General features: G+C 45.0%; 5 protein-coding genes across 5 annotated transcripts; 4 read left to right on the top strand and 1 right to left on the bottom strand.

Moving 5' to 3' along the window:
* Positions 1–1,455: 1,455 nt before the first annotated feature.
* AFUA_7G07050 (uncharacterized protein) lies at positions 1,456–2,172 on the top strand (the record flags this gene model as incomplete). The annotated part of the gene is made up of 1 exon (XM_743713.1): positions 1,456–2,172. The coding sequence occupies one exon, from the start codon at positions 1,456–1,458 to the stop codon at positions 2,170–2,172; it is 717 nt and encodes a 238-aa protein (XP_748806.1).
* A 325-nt stretch (positions 2,173–2,497) lies between these two features.
* Positions 2,498–3,097, bottom strand: AFUA_7G07040 (uncharacterized protein; the record flags this gene model as incomplete). The annotated part of the gene is made up of 1 exon (XM_743714.1): positions 2,498–3,097. One exon carries the CDS (start codon positions 3,095–3,097, stop codon positions 2,498–2,500), a length of 600 nt encoding a protein of 199 aa, XP_748807.1.
* A 1,984-nt stretch (positions 3,098–5,081) lies between these two features.
* On the top strand, positions 5,082–6,212 carry AFUA_7G07030 (WD40 repeat domain-containing protein; the record flags this gene model as incomplete). Its single annotated transcript, XM_743715.1, has 1 exon — positions 5,082–6,212. The coding sequence occupies one exon, from the start codon at positions 5,082–5,084 to the stop codon at positions 6,210–6,212; it is 1,131 nt and encodes a 376-aa protein (XP_748808.1).
* Positions 6,213–6,766: 554 nt separating this feature from the next.
* On the top strand, positions 6,767–7,179 carry AFUA_7G07020 (uncharacterized protein; the record flags this gene model as incomplete). The annotated part of the gene is made up of 2 exons (XM_743716.1): positions 6,767–6,862; positions 7,024–7,179. 2 exons carry the CDS (start codon positions 6,767–6,769, stop codon positions 7,177–7,179), a joined length of 252 nt encoding a protein of 83 aa, XP_748809.1.
* A 3,820-nt stretch (positions 7,180–10,999) lies between these two features.
* AFUA_7G07010 (uncharacterized protein) lies at positions 11,000–11,662 on the top strand (the record flags this gene model as incomplete). Its single annotated transcript, XM_743717.1, has 2 exons — positions 11,000–11,330; positions 11,520–11,662. 2 exons carry the CDS (start codon positions 11,000–11,002, stop codon positions 11,660–11,662), a joined length of 474 nt encoding a protein of 157 aa, XP_748810.1.
* Between the last annotated feature and the right edge of the window lie 4,103 nt (positions 11,663–15,765).

Here is a 15,765-nt window from a genome sequence, read left to right as displayed (position 1 = left end):
CTTATCACCCGGCATTTCGTTTACTATATTTAATCCACATTTTGTTTCCTTACATAAGCAGAGAGATAGCGATGGATTGAGTAAGGGCATTTATTGCGGAGCAGAATCGATTTTTTTTTTGTAGGGAGTAAAAAGAATCGACAGTAACATGACAAGTATGACATTTGGCCCTATGCTGTACAGGAGATGATGTAGATAAGCAGGGAAACGAAAATGGATATGGCTTAGTCCTTCAATGAATCGCAACTGTAATGGTACGGAAGTTGCTGTGGTCCCCAAGCTCGCCGTTACCTTCCGTGCAAGTCCCAGTCCGCTCTCTTCCTCTTTGGTCGTTGTCCTTCAATCTCGGCGTCGGATTCTGAACCAGTATCCTCTATCCCACGCTTTTTCAGTCGTAGGTGCCTTGCTATCTGCTCTCCCAGATCAAGGATACCGTCAGTTGTCTTATAGTCACTGTTTGATCTGTCGGGTTCTCTGCGGGCAAGTAAAGCATAGACACTCTCAAGTAAAGCGGTTTGCTTGTCGATACTTCTTGCGAGCTTCGAATAGTCGTCTCGTCGTTTCCGGAGGGATTCCACCTCCTCAATTAACCATGGTATCCGCTCTCGGAACCAAATTATAAAATCTTCCGGTGTGGCGCTGCCGCTTCTAATCTGCTCTAACCAAAGAGAACATTTCTGACGGAGTACGCTGAGCGATTGACTGTTCTTCGTCTCATCCTGAGGGAAAATACTTATATTCTCCATCACTACTGCCGAAGTCGATCTGGCGTTGTAGAGGACCAAGCTTTGTTTGCTTATAGTTCTCCAGCCGTATTATATCTCAAAGTTGAGCCATGGAAGGGTGGTGATGCCACTACTTTCCCTGCCGGTGCCCCATCAATTTTTAACTGCCCGCTGTTCAGTCCTCGTCATAGTTCAGAGAACTCAGGGTAGCCAAGCTTCTATCACCACATATGATCTGGTGGCCACTTTATGGGAGACATGCCAAAAGGGATGGTGAGCCTACCCAAATGCATCAGTCCTGGGGGAGGCGAAAATCCTTCAGACAGGATATTGTTCCTCTCTTCTAAGTCCCTTCTTGTGATGTCCCCTATCGTATAATAATATGCCACAGCCTTTTTCCAGACTAGCTTATGCCACAAGCCTAAGTTGTCATACTCCAGTCCAGGGTAAGTCTGGTTAACCCGTCCTTAATAAAGGACAGATGTAGTATTCCCCCCGTAGAGTTGCTACCAAACCCATCATGTCCGCTAAGCTTTCTCCTTTGTGTCTGGGATTCTTCTGTTTTTTTTCCTCTGGATTCTCCAGGCCGCTTGGAGAAGGCTCTACTTTCACTAACTCAGTAGCCTGCGCCTCTTGATATAAAAGCTATCAGCGCTACTTCCGGAACAGCTTACAAAAGTCGTCTCCTGGCACGTAGGCACATCGCCTCTTTTTTCTTCTCATTTGCAATATGGCCGCCAAGCTCCAGTTTCTGAATAACCTGCCACGAGAAATCTGGCTCTCTATTAGAGATCTTGTTCTTCCATCAGCTTCTGCAAACGAACTTAAAATAGCTCCGGCATTATGGAGTAGCATATTCAAAAGCGACCGCTGGCTTAACATGGCAACGAGAGAATTCAAATGTAGCCCGATTCTTATCGGCTGTGACCTGAGTGCTTTTCGACCTCACAGGGTTTCAAATCGAATTTACCTTGCTCTTATTGCAAATGACTATTCTGGAGATCTGAGGTTTCACCAGGATGAGCTTCTGGAGACTTTTCAAGATGGCGCCAAGTTTGACGCTGACACCTACGAGGTGAAGCTTCCGTCAGGGATTGTGGTTAATATCTACGAGGTCATTACTGGATCTGAGACCGCTGAACTACCATTAGAAAAATTATTCTCTCGCGAGAAATCAGGTGTGCACACCGAGTATTGCTTCTATACCAAAAAGGTTATAGGATCACTTGGACCTGCAGACATTATTGGACTTCATGGGCCCTCTCACAAATGGCGGGATTTTAAATATGGTGGTGCTATCAGGGTGCCATATGGCGGCAAGGTCAAGCAATATTTCATACAGGCAAAAGGAAAGAGGGAACTGTGGGTAGTGAAACGGGACGATGAGTCGAAATTAGTTTCGTCTTTCTCAAAAGAGCCCAGGAATGAGCAGGGATTACTGTATTAAAATTATATTGTATGATACCATTAAAGTGGGTCTATCTCCTTCACGGAGCCATTGAGCAGTTGTCAATACATCCTGTAGAGCAATCTGTTGTTGGTGTGGTTCAAGATTTAATCAGTATCACTCGTACGATATTATGTCTTGATGTATATATAGGGGAATAATCATAAGTTGCGCGCTTGAGCAGCCGTTCTACCTCAGAAGTCCATGTGAAATAGTGCCGTCCAAGAATCACTATCCTCCAATTTTCTCAAAACCTTCTTTGGCTTCTGCGCCGCATGTGTTCATGGCCGGCTCTAAGGACCTGATAAACTGTTATTTGATATTTTCAATTTGAAGGAAGGATAACTCTTACATCCATGAGGGCTCTCACCAAGTCTGTGATGCTAGCACTTTCATTCTTTTCCCTTGTTGCCTGGATCTCTTGGATGATGCTGTTACGGACCGCCAACATGCGATCGCATCGTAGCCCCTTGGAATTGGTTCGAATCTCTCTCAACACTATTTCAATTTGGGAGATGTTCAAAGGCGGGCTGCAATGTAGCGACCTGGCAAGATATTGCGCAAACTGGTAGCGCTGGCCATCGTCGCGAAGAAGGGTTTTCTCGCGTTTAAGCCATTCTTGGAAAAGATCATCCCAGCCAACAATAGCTGCGTTGATGATGGCGTCCCGAAATGATAATCCTTCCATCCCATGGATTTGGACGATCGCTTTGCTGAGTTGCCTGAATTTGTGTTTCATGGAAAGTGTGAGCCATTCTCTCGCCGCGCAGCAAAACTGATGTCGGGATTTTTCATCGCCATCTCTGGGGTTGTGCTTTTCACATAAGACATTAAACAGTTGGAGGGCGGTTTCCTGGCTAGGGGTTTCGACATTGAAGACAAGTGCCTGGAAATTACTAATGCTAACACTGTCAAGTCCAGCCATTTTTAAGAGAACCGTCTGCTTCAACACAAAGGTGTCCGTAAGGGCAGAAAAAAGCGGTTATTATTTATATTATTGTTAGGAATCAATTTCCGTCTTTATAAAAAAAAGGATTCTGGGGCAAAGGAATGTCGGCATACCTTTTACAGTAATCGCGATGAGATTGTACGATTGGGCCCCATTGCTTTATTTTTTTTCTCTAAATTCAAGTTCAACCAGGTATCTGGTTTTGGATTGGTGATGCTTGGCGATCGCTTGGGTAAGAAGCACCAATCAGATTTGACACATATCATGCTTAGCCTTAGCGTTGCTAGCGCGTTGAACAGAGCGTTGATCATTAAGCCCCATTCTTTTTGAGGGAGACGGAATTAATGATCTTCCAAAGCGGCCGAAAGAAGGCCAGAAAGTCCTGCATGAAGGGTGTAGAGGAAGCAACGAAGACTTGCTACTTCGCCCTGCTCGTGGATGGTGTCAACTCCACTCACGGAGCATGACCATTCTCCATCATGACAGGGATCGATTGCTCTGGTTTCCCAATCTCCACAGGCCGTGGCAGGGAAGCCCCTGTCAACAATGCCATGCGTTACCCAGCCTGGAACCTTCGATGTCCCATCGATAAGCGATTCCATATCTAACTGAACGTCATGCGAAACTACTCCTATGCCAAGCATCTTTGGAAATGATCATGTTTAGGTGCAGGAAAATATGACAGAGGATAACTCGCAGTTGCCCCACAGAGCGTCTTGAGAAAACGGCCAGGTTTTCGGCTTTCTTGCCCGCGTAAATGAACCCGAAGGACTCTGCCCCGTCCAAGCCTTGGGCGTTGGCTACTGTACAATAACAACCCGGACTACACCAGCAAGCCATTGATGCCACAACTGGATTCATACGCTTAGATATAGTATACTGTTATATTACATAGAACAGATCGTCATAGTAGCCTCGTAAGCAATCCTTTTTCTTGGGCCAATTTGCCATTTTTCGCAAGCAAAGACTTTTCGTTTCTGCTGTTATATCCAATTATTTATTATGCTTGGTTCTGCAGAAATTATTTTCAACATGCGGTCCCTTCCCAGAGCAACTGCCTAGTAGAACAAACAATTAACAATCTAGTAATAATGGCTGTTCCACGTTTTACTGTTGCAGCCATAGTGTGGCATTTTGTGGCTGACCTATGATTCAGTCCCGAGCGACTGGAGCACTTTTCCAAAGATTCACTAGGCACCAGGATAAATGAGGCATACCAACCAATCTTGGATCAACTCCCCGCTGGGAGCGAAATCAACAGGGACATGCTGGCTGACTATTTTCAGAAAATCATTGGTGTGATTATTCTTCGTGCTGCTTCGTCCTCATTGAAGGCTCTTGCAGATCTTCTTCAAATACCAGAAGGCAATATCAGCCGCCACCTGGACTTATTTCATTCAGTTTTGACCGTACCAGTGAATCCTATCTACCCAAGCAGGCTCTACAGTTTTCCTTTCGTAATTACCTGGTGGACAACCCTACAAAAATCAAAGAGTTCAACATCCCAATAATAGCTTAATAGACGGGAGAAGCATGAATCCGCAGCAAGGAAGTGACTTACTATTATGGGTCGTCATGTCCAAAAGAATATTTGCGGCCTACCAATTCATGGCATAAACCGAACTAAGATTGACGACGATTGCATAGCAAGAAGTCTACCTCCTGCCCTTCAGTACGCCGCTCCGTATTTGGTATACCATCTCGACTAAAGCTCAGCACTAGTCAGGAGTCTTGACTAAGTGTCCCCCTTGCTGAAAGGGCAATTCCTTCATTGACTGGACTCGATGAGTATTCTAGGCTAATTCCCGAGACATTGCTTAAATTTTTGAAGGTGACCTCTTTAGTTTGTTGCAGCTGCCTACTAAGCTTGCTTGAAATACAGGATGCATCCAATAATGCCGTAGCTTGGATTCTCTCAGACGCTCGCAGATTTAGTTCAAAAGTTGAGAACATTATTGACATGGCGCTGCTCCAGCTGTACAGCTCCGGGCTGATTTTCACACCACAAAAAGCATTGAATAGAGGGAATTTCGTGAGAAATCCTCCTGGTTGGTTATCCAAAGGCCCAAAAGTGGAAGAGACTTGGAGTCCAGAATTGCAAACCGTGGGGGGCCTTTCTCATTGGGTTTGGTCTGTCGCTTTTTCACAAGACGGCCAGCTTCTAGCATCTGGCTCCGATGACAAAACTATCAAACTCTGGGATCCCACCACTGGCGCCCTCAAGCATACTCTGGTGGGCCATTCTGATTCAATTCTATCAGTCGCCTTCTCACAAGATGGCCAGTTTCTTGCATCTGGCTCTGATGACGAAACTATCAAGCTCTGGGATCCTACCACTGGCGCCCTCAAGCATACTCTAGAGGGCCATTCTGATTCAATTCTGTCAGTCGCCTTCTCGCAAGATGGCCAGTTTCTAGCATCCGGCTCTCACGACAAAACTATTAAGCTCTGGGATCCCACCACTGGCAACCTCAAGCATACTTTGGAAGGCCATTCTGATTGGGTCCGATCAGTCGCCTTCTGGAAAGATAGCCAGCTTCTAGCATCTGGCTCTGATGACAAAACTACCAGGCTCTGGGATCCCACCACTGGCGCCCTCAAGCATACTCTAGAGGGCCATTCTGATTCAATTCGGTCAGTCGCCTTCTCACAAGATGGTCAGCTTCTAGCATCTGGCTCCGACGACGAAACTGTCAAGCTCTGGGATCCCACCACTAGCTTCCTCATGCAGACTCTAGAGGGCCATTCTGATTCAGTTTGGACAGTCGCCTTCTCACAAGATGGCCAGCTTCTAGCATCCGGCTCTCGTGATAGAACTATCAAGCTCTGGGATCCTGCCATTGGGGCTGTCAAGCATACTCTGGAAGGTCATTCTGATTGGGTTCGGTCAGTCGCTTTCTCGCAAAATAGCCGGTTTCTTGCATCCGGCTCTTACGACAAAACTATTAAGCTCTGGGATCCCACCACTGGCAACCTCAAGCATACTTTGGAAGGCCATTCTGATTGGGTCCAATCAGTCGCGTTCTCTCAAAATAGTTCTGGGATCTCACCACTGGCGCCTTCAACGTACTCTGGGTGTTGGCGGTATTAACACCAACATTGAATTTTCCAAGCATCTGCCGCAGCAGATTACCTACCTGGGATATTATTCTGGGTCAAAGTGAGCTATGGCTCCCTCCAGATTATCAGTCTAGCTCTTCAACAGCAGGCTGGACGCACAAATGGCAGAGTCATTGTAATAAGCCTTTAACTGTATATTTTATACTACGCGGATTATACTCTAACTCTCTCATATTTTCAAATCTCGTTTCAAGACCAGGGCTAGGGAGCACGGAGCTTTATAAAGGTATCTATAGTATTGATATAAACTTTCCCGATGTTTCGGCTTTGAGTAATAATTGGTGATAGCGCATCAATATTCCTGGTATCATAAGAGTCACACGAAGAGCTCTGGATTTATCCCAGTGATTTTTCATGTACGGTCATTTGACCGTTCTCTACGACCAAAGACTGGCCTTTTATCAATCCATAAGGAGTGCCTTACTCTAGGTTTCGAAGACTGTGTCCGGTACGGATGATATTGAAAATAGCTCAATGGTCGACTCGCGCTAGGCCTTTGGCAGTGGGACTGGGAAACATCATCAAATGTTTGAAGGTCAGACGGATTTTGAGACCACGCTGGGCAAACGAAAGATTGATCATATGCCCATGCTCTGCAACGAGTGCCCGAGCTGCAAGAAGGTAAGCGCGAAGACTATGAGGAAATTCAAACACATGGTCAGGCACTTAGGCGCTAAGTTCATTGCAAGCCGTAATCACCACGGATCTGGCGCCGCCAGCCTTCCATCCACGTCTGTAACAACAACCACTGGGAGTGCTGAGTTTGTCTGCGACGCCTCCAGATACAGCTCATTTCTACTAATCTCATCCCGCCGCGTGATTGCTGGACTGGCACTTCCGTGTTTTCGGTCTTTAGTATGTCTACTTGCGGCCGACAATCTCTTCAGTCTCTGCCTCCAAGAAATCAATCTCTTAAGCAGCCGGAGCATATTCATTGACAGAGAATTTTAGATCGTATATGGAGCGACAGCTGCAGCACCCATGATGGAGGCGAGGACGGACCTTTTTCTAGGTTCGCATCCATTTAATTTTATTAAGGGAATCGTACCAAGAGTAGGAACGGCTACCAACTATGTTGGAAGTTCAGTGGACGTATCAAACTTTAGGGCCATTAAATCTACCCCAGAAAAATTGATGGCATCACCTCTATATTTATCTTTCTAAAAAAGACCATGATTAGTTTGCTGCTCTGACCGTTTCGATGGCTCCCACGACCTCTTAATCTCACCGGCTCATTCAAGGGACCAAAAAATGACCGTGCCCCAAAATTGTCGCCACAGCAAAGGTAAATCATACTGCCATATACCTTGTGATTATCCATAATGCAATTCCTACGCTTAAGATGCTTAGCGTTGCTTAGAGGTGTTGAGACGTGATGAGAAATGCCGGCGCTCCATTTTAGCGTAAGATGACATTCAATTGACAGCATAAGTCTAATGCCAGGAGACCCAGGAAAACTCGATGCCCAGGTGGTGACAGAAACATATTTTTTCTAGAATCCTTTGACCTACAAACACATCATGATTGTCTTTCGGGACCATCGTCACGGCCCTGAATATGCTCAGATGACGCTTTCAGGCCATCCCTAAGAGTATAATTGCGTGTCAGTCAGTTGCTCTCATTATTTCAACGGTAAGGATTAGATATCCATTCCAGCCATTGTTGATAGAATTCCTGGTAAACTGTTATATAACGGCAGAAATAGGATAGCTAATAGAGAAAGATAAAGTCATGCATTCAAACGACTGTTCGTGCCCATGTCCTATTTAGCAACCCTATGCTGACCGGAAATTTTACCCTTTTCCCTTTTTGCCATTTTTCCGTTTACCCCCTTCTCCCGTCTTTTAACCCCCCTTGCAGTCAAATTCAGGTCCTTGGCGCAGTGATGGCAGGCTGGATTACCATATTCCCGGAACACCTTCTTGACCTCCATATGGCCATTTTGTATGGCTGCGGACAAAGAGTCATGGAAGACCGATGAGTGAGTGATGCCCCAGTGAATTCTTCAACATCACTGAGACAACATCTGCATGTCCCTTCTCGGCTGCTTCAAATAAGGCAAGGCCTGTGTGATGGATAGTCCTCACAGTCAGAATGAGCTCAACAACCTTTGCATGGCCCTTTCCTGCCGCGATGACCAAAGCACTTGGCGGACAAATTCCATATAGTATCACCGTGCTTGATCTGTTTATTGTCGCTCCAGGGTATTGAGCCAGAACTCTCTCCAGTAGCTTAGAAGCTCCGGTCTCTGCCGCCCATAAGATGAGGAGCTGAGGTTCACGTTCAATGAGGTAGAAAACAACGGATGAGCGGAAGGTAGTAGAAGTATTGTATAGAGAGACAAGAGTGTCCTGGTCCATGTTAAGCCAACCCAGGATTTTTATGCGTAATTCTCCAGGTAATTTTGAGATCCCTGCCATTGAACCGTAGACTCCGGGATGTTTAGAAACGTTGAAGTGTGAAATACTGTATCTGATGGGAAAGAAGAGAATGGAGGGATGTTCTCAAGTTAAGGAACTATCGAAGGCTGGGAATGCTGGCCCTTATAAGCCCTTGTGAGGAGGCCGCACGATGCTTAAAAGGGGATAAGTCCATTACAAGATGACTTACACTCAATCATCCTATTGGCAAAACCCGGTACAGGATAATTAAGGACAATACTCCCCAGTAGGCTGGAGCCCTCCAATCAGACATGTCAATGTTAACGCACCTTTTCTTTCTCCGATTTCATAGCAAGAGGCGTAACCTCGTGATTTGCACTAGACTGTTGATGTGACAACAATCGAAGTCTTTGACCAGGAGGCTAGTGTCCAACAACAGCTATCGCATGGTAACGTGAATTCCGAGCAGGACAACTTGATCTGGCAACCCCTGAGCCACCTCTACACACTTGTGAGAAACTGCTCGTTATTTTACCCCTGCTAATACCTGTTAGCTCATTTCCAGAGAGGCATACTTACTGGACACCATAAACGTTCGAGAAGTTAGTCATTGTAGCCCAGGCTGTCTTATTTGGGTATCCACATGAGAACATAACTCCTCATAGTAGCTTAAATATGTGTATCTCTGGGCCGAGCAGCATGTTAGCGCTATCGTCTGACCGCACAGTGGGCTGAGCGATGTGAGAGAAGGGTTTTCCACTATCCAGGCCTATATCCTATTTATTTTGCTTGGAACACGTTCATTGGTTTTATAGCGGACGACATAACTGCTCGGCTCGAAGACGCCTCCTGCCCCGGTAAGACAGGTTCATTCCCAATCCTAACGCCAAGATGCTGATACGCAAAAGAACAGTTAATATTATCGGTGTATATCGTGCTGGTCTCTGAATAATGTTGTAACTTAGTGGTCGTATTAGGGATAAATATAGGTCCGCAGGCTCTTTGGTATACACTGCTGTCAAAGCTCATTAGCTCCGAGGATAGTAAGCATGGGACTCAATCTGCCTTACGATTCGCCTCGCATTTTTACGTAAGCAAGCCAAGGGGCGAGGATATATAACCACCTCGGCCACCTTGGGGAAATTGTCCTACCCTGCCCCTGCACTTCACGTCTTCTTTAAGCTACACCATCTTACCATATTTCTTCATCACTTGCCCTTCAACATGACAGATTCTCCTGTGCAGCCGGACTTGGTGCCCGTTTGTCCATGTGAAGTATCTGTACGGGATTGCCTTGACACGCTCGCAGAGTTGAACAAAGTTGAGAATGCGAATGAGTCGACTGCTCGGGATATTTGTCACCTTCAACTACTCAGTGCGAGGCTGCATTGGTGGGCAGTGAGATAGGACACACTGGGAGCCAATCGGACCGCTTCGGTGGCTCCAGACGCCCAAATCCAGTGCTCACTAGGCATTATTTCTGATTTGGTGAATTATCTAACGCCATCCTATGAGGACAAGTACGATGAGACCGGAGCTATCATGGAACGGCAGGAGATGGCTTTGTCAGCTGAAGCAGTTCAAGAGCGTTTTACAAGACTCCATCATCAAATAAGGGAATTAGAGGGCTTTCTTCCATCCGACTCTGCTCTGAAGGGTGCAGTCATTTTCAACCACGCTCTATCTGCTAGTTTCGAAAAACCCATCGCGTTGAGTCGCCAAGAGGGCATTGATGACTTTACCATGTCGCTTGCCCGCCTGAAGGTCGCCAGTCTATGTCACGTCAGCGAGGTCGTGGACTATTGGGGGGAAGCATCGGGGAAACTCGATGCTAATCCCGAGTATCTACGCGACAATGAAAGTGGACGGTCTTACTTCGCCAAATACAACAAAGGCTTGGTTCTTGTGAGCAGCAAATATGTCCCAAGTAGCCACATCACTCATGAGCGTACCCTCAAGAGGCTCTTCTGGCAGTCGAAAATTTCGGAGGACATCAAAGAACTACGAATCCTCCCTTGTCTGGGGTATTTCTATAAATACCATACATCTTTGCTATACGATGATATTCGTCATAAGCTCATATATTCTATCCATGGGAAGGACGCTGTATCACTGCGAGACATGTTACGCTCGAAAAATATCAATGATTTCCGATCATTACTTTCGCCTACTGTGCGATTTGAGATTGCTCAATCTCTCGCCCGATCGATCCTTTACCTACATATAGCTGGGTGGCTTCACAAAGGAATTCGCAGCAGCCATATACTATTCTGTTCAGAAAAGCGGTTCTCTGATACTCATGAGCAACTTGATCTTCCGTATCTAGTTGGCTTCGATTACACTTCTATACCGCCTTACGACGCGGGAGATAGGATAGATGCAAATCGGAATTAGGGAACGCCAGCTTTACCGACACCCTGATCTCCATGGTGATCCCACCACTACATATGATGCAAGCCTCGGTGATAATGATCCATCTTCTACAAAAAACCACGATATCTATAGCTACGGAGTGATTCTTGTTGAACTGGGTCTTCTCAAGTCAGCTGCCCGAATATGGTCAGAACATTGCCGAGAAAAATGCAATGGCTCCGGAGAGTTCCAAGGGTATCTCATTACTGAGCTTCTTCCTACAGTCAGATCTACAATGGGCTCGATATATGCGGATGTGGCCTTATATTGTCTCAGGTCAAACAGCTATGTTCCCGGTGAGCTCGACCGTGTGGGTGCTGTAGTATTTTATAAGAATGTCATAGCTCAACTTGAGAGAGGCAAGATATCATTTTAAGATTCCACTTACTTTGCCTCTCAAATGCAAATAATTTTCCTTTGAATGTCCCCTTGCCTCTCAGCCAGACTTTCTATGCAAAAGACTACACGATACATAAGTTCAATAGAGACTCGTCTAACAAAGATTGATCGTCAATATGACAAATTTAGTTGGCTATCCTCTTTATTTGGAAATGCTAGAGTGTTGCCAAGCACATCAAAGTCAATGTTTGTTGTTTTTCCAGCACTAGATTTCGCTAACAGTGGTTAGTACATAGAATATTGTAGCAACACATCTCGTACGAAGGGGTAAAGAGTCAGGAAGATTTCACTGCATTGGCATACTATTATACCCTTTCTTAAGTATTTTATTAAGGTATTTACACAGAGCCTCTAGCTCTAGCTATGATATAGTAAATAGAGGGCTATATAGCAGCAACTTCCTATTAAGTAGCTATATCTTATAAACTACTCTGTCTAAGGGCAGGGTGCTAGCTTCCTTTTCTAAAAATATCCTAGTATATTCCTAATACTACAGTAGTATTCCTAGATTAGGGGCTTTATATCTAGTCTAATTAATTATAAAGAGGAAAAGGTCCTTACCCTGCAACTTCTTAAAGAACTTCTTTAGCTCTAGGATCTTAATCCCTAGTAAGTTAATATAATAATACCAGCTACTTATCCTCTAATTAATGTCTAGGTTAGCTTGCTAAAGCTAATTTTGTTTTAAGACTATGTTATATCTTATAATATTAGTAATTAAGAAGGGAATCTGGAATATCTTCTTAGTTAATTCCCTGTCTATTACTAATACTAGTAATAACTATTTCCTATAGATTTTTACTTTTAAGCTATTAGTAAGTTCTATAGGAGGAAGTATTATACTATTTTTAAATTAGTACCTATTCTGTATTATAAATTAGTATAATATATAGTCAGGCCCAGCCCTAGAGTTAAGGAGCGCCTTAGTTATTACACCTGTCCTATTAACTATAGTTTTAACCTTAGTAAGGACAGGAGGTGCTGGTAGTTCTCTAGTATAGTATAAGACATCAAGCTCCTAGGGCTTAGGTTCCTATTATAAGGGAGGAGGCCCTTAGGGTAGAGTGCCTCCCCTCTATTAGGCTCTCTTTAGGTAGGTTAGGAGGAGGTGCCCCTTTTCCTTATAGTAAAAGCAGTATCCCTCCTTCTAAAGCTAGTCCTTATTACTAGGCAGTCCCTACCTATTATTAGGTTTCCCTAGTAGGTGCTTATTAAAGGAGGAATCCTTTCTTTTAGCATTACTAGCAGCTCTTAAGGGTGTCCTTAGTAAGCTATTATATTACTATTTCTGCCTACTTAGGGCATCTGCCTTCTGTAGATAGTAGTTATAGTTACCTATCCTAGTTAACTATAAGATAGTAGGTCATCCTTCCTACTACAGGATCTTATTATACTAGGCTGCAAGGGCCTTAAGGTAGTCTAATAATTAATTATAGCCAGGTATATGCTAGACTTCTGCCTTTATATTAAGATATAGTTTCTCTATAGCTATCTTTATCCAGAACTACTCTAGGCCTAGGCTAGGCTTAATTATATTTTATAACTCTTATAACTCTGTAAAGAAAGATTAAATATATCTCCTATACTAGAGTTATAGAAGCTAGTATATAGCAGTGTTCTAGTAGTCCCCCTATAGTTTAATATAGTCCTATAGGAATTCCTTAAATTCCTTATAACTAGCCTTATATCCCTTAGGGTGCTGCTCCTACTAAGTATTCTTAATATCTGCGCTGAGTCAGGAGGTTGCATATAGGATCTTATTTATATTGTTATTAAATATCTGGGGCTTAGCTAGGTAGTATTTAGAGAGGTTATATAAGAATATTCTTAGCTTAGCACTAGTATAGGCCCTGCAGCCATCCTATATAGCTGGGTTGGCTAGCTTAAGGCCCCTTAATTTATTATTATACTAGTCTATAGCTGCCCTTAACCCCTAGATAAGCTAAGTAAGGCTAGCCTAATCTAGCATAATTATTAGGGTGGTATTACTAGTAACACCTAGTAGTATAGAGCTAGGATTATAGTTATATGCAGGCATCATGCTGCTAGTCTAAAGTAGTTAGGATGTATTTACTTCTAGGGTTCTTAACTCACTAGCTACCTAATCTATAGAAGGGGGATTGCTACGCAGGCTTCCCATAGGGGACCCATAGCTGTACTTAAAGGTTAATTCTTAATTAGATTCCAGATGCTGATTTAGTAGGCCCTTAAAGTCCCTATTATTAGACTAGTTAGTGTCAAGGTACGGGGTCACAGGTAAACAGAAACAGGTTGATGAGGTAGTTGACACTCAGGCTGGCTACAGGAATCTATATCTATCTGTTCCGGTTGCAGGGCAAACTGGTACAGGTAGGCTCTATAGACAGGACGTAGCTCAGAGGCTTCCAAGTAAGTTGCGGGATTGTGCGGTGAAGATATTCCCAAGGTCACATGATTCCTTCCTAGCGATGCTAACTCCTATCTGCGGCAGCACCGTGACAGTTAGTATATTATTAAGTATTTATATCTAGTAGGCCGCAGGGGAAGCAGTTCAAACTATAAGGTAATTAGAGGTAATTAACCTAGGGGGTCCTAGCCAGTAATATAACAGCAACTAGGCTGCGGCTATAGGTAGGAATACTGGGTTTCAGGGATGTATAGATGTATTAGTGAAAATATATGTATATCAATGATCAGGACGAACTGCTTGGTCTCCCCTAAGCTGTTTAGAACTCCTATTTCTACTAAGTGCATTCGGAATTGGGTATATAATTACCCAAGTGAGAGGGGGCTTGCCGCTGGCGGCTTGCTGGGCTTATGTTGTTCCAAGCATGTGACATTTAAGCTCTATTGAATGGTGTATGTTTTATTAAGATTAGTTGTGGTTGTGTTGTTGACCCAAACCCAGAACTCCCTATATAGAAGTGATAGGCTCTAAGTAGCAGCAGTGGGTCCTGCTAGTCCTAGGCTTTACTATATTAGGGGCTGGGGGCTGGATCCCTGCCAGAGCTATCTGACAGGGTCCCTGGTAGTATGGTTAGCTGTCCTAGGTCTGGGCAAGGAATTCCTATGCATAGCTGATAATAAGAGAGGAGGGGTAATAGCAGACTTACTACTACTAGCCTGTCTATGGCCACACTAGTGCAGGGATTACTAGCCCATGGGGCCCTAATAGGGTGGGAGGCGGAGATATATATCTAGGGAGTGGTGGTGCCCTAGCACCATCCTACTAATTACCCTAGTAGGGGTTAAGTCTAGTATAGAGGATTACATAGCCCTAGGACCAGGGCCTAGGCCTGCAGGCCCTCACTGAAACACTAACCATGCTACTAGCTAGGGCTAGTAGTAGTAGTAGGGCGCAGTGTACCTAGTAAATAGGGTTAGCGTGACCACACCTAGCAGGGACTGGGGGGTGATGATAGCCCCCTGGGGGCACAGGGCCCCAGGACAGCGCCTGTGCAAGGCCCCCTGGGGCGCTCACTGGACCAGGCACCAGCCAGTCTGGCGCTGAGGGCCTGGGCGCGGGCAGGGGCGGGGCGCGGTCGCGGGGGCAGGGGGTGCCGACGGCGGGCGGGGGCGGGCCAACGGGGGCGGCGGGAGCTTGCTCGTAGGTCTTGGTCTCACACAGTCAAGGGATTTGATCCTACCACTAATGCATTCTATAATTATTTACTACTAGATATTGGCTTCAACGACTACAAGGGAAAGGAAATTATGAATATAATCCACCCTGATATGTCTATGCCAAAAGACGTTGAGTATATTTTACAACAACAGTGATGTATGGCAGAGATCGAAGGACATCAAACAAGCATACAAGGTGCGCGGGAATATCGCGAAAATCGGAAAGCAGTATGAGTTGTATAATTGTCTTATAGATATTGAGGACCAGCTGATTGTTCCCGGCTTGCCGCAAGAGTATGCAGGGAAGTCGCAGGGGAGGAATGGGGGGGTCGGTTATTGGTATTTGAAAGCGACAGTAGAGTGCCTGAATATTTCATATTGACAATGGCATCGCGTTTTAGCCCTCAATCATTAGTTCCCACCCCATCCATATAAATTTGTCTCAATGCACATGTGAAGCAGCAGCCAGTTGTTTGAGTATCCTTTAGCCGACCCGTACTAAGTGCCCAAAAGGAACGCCATAATACTAGATAGTCGCTCATTGCCCAGTTCAGAACGGCAATTTGTTCCCAGAAACTCCGTGGTATCGCAACACTTCTGTCACGTCAAGATGCCGGTTACTGGCGCTTGCGGACACCCTCTCGATGAGCCCAGATGCTGCAAGCCTTCTCAGGGTCCCAAAGATACCTTCCTCGTTGTTATGAACTCGAATGCGAGGTATGCAAGAGT

Source organism: Aspergillus fumigatus, chromosome 7, assembly GCF_000002655.1.
Source record: "Aspergillus fumigatus Af293 chromosome 7, whole genome shotgun sequence".
NCBI classification, from domain to species: domain Eukaryota; kingdom Fungi; phylum Ascomycota; class Eurotiomycetes; order Eurotiales; family Aspergillaceae; genus Aspergillus; species Aspergillus fumigatus.
Note: the sequence above shows the minus strand (reverse complement) of the source record. Positions and strands in the feature narration are given on the sequence as shown.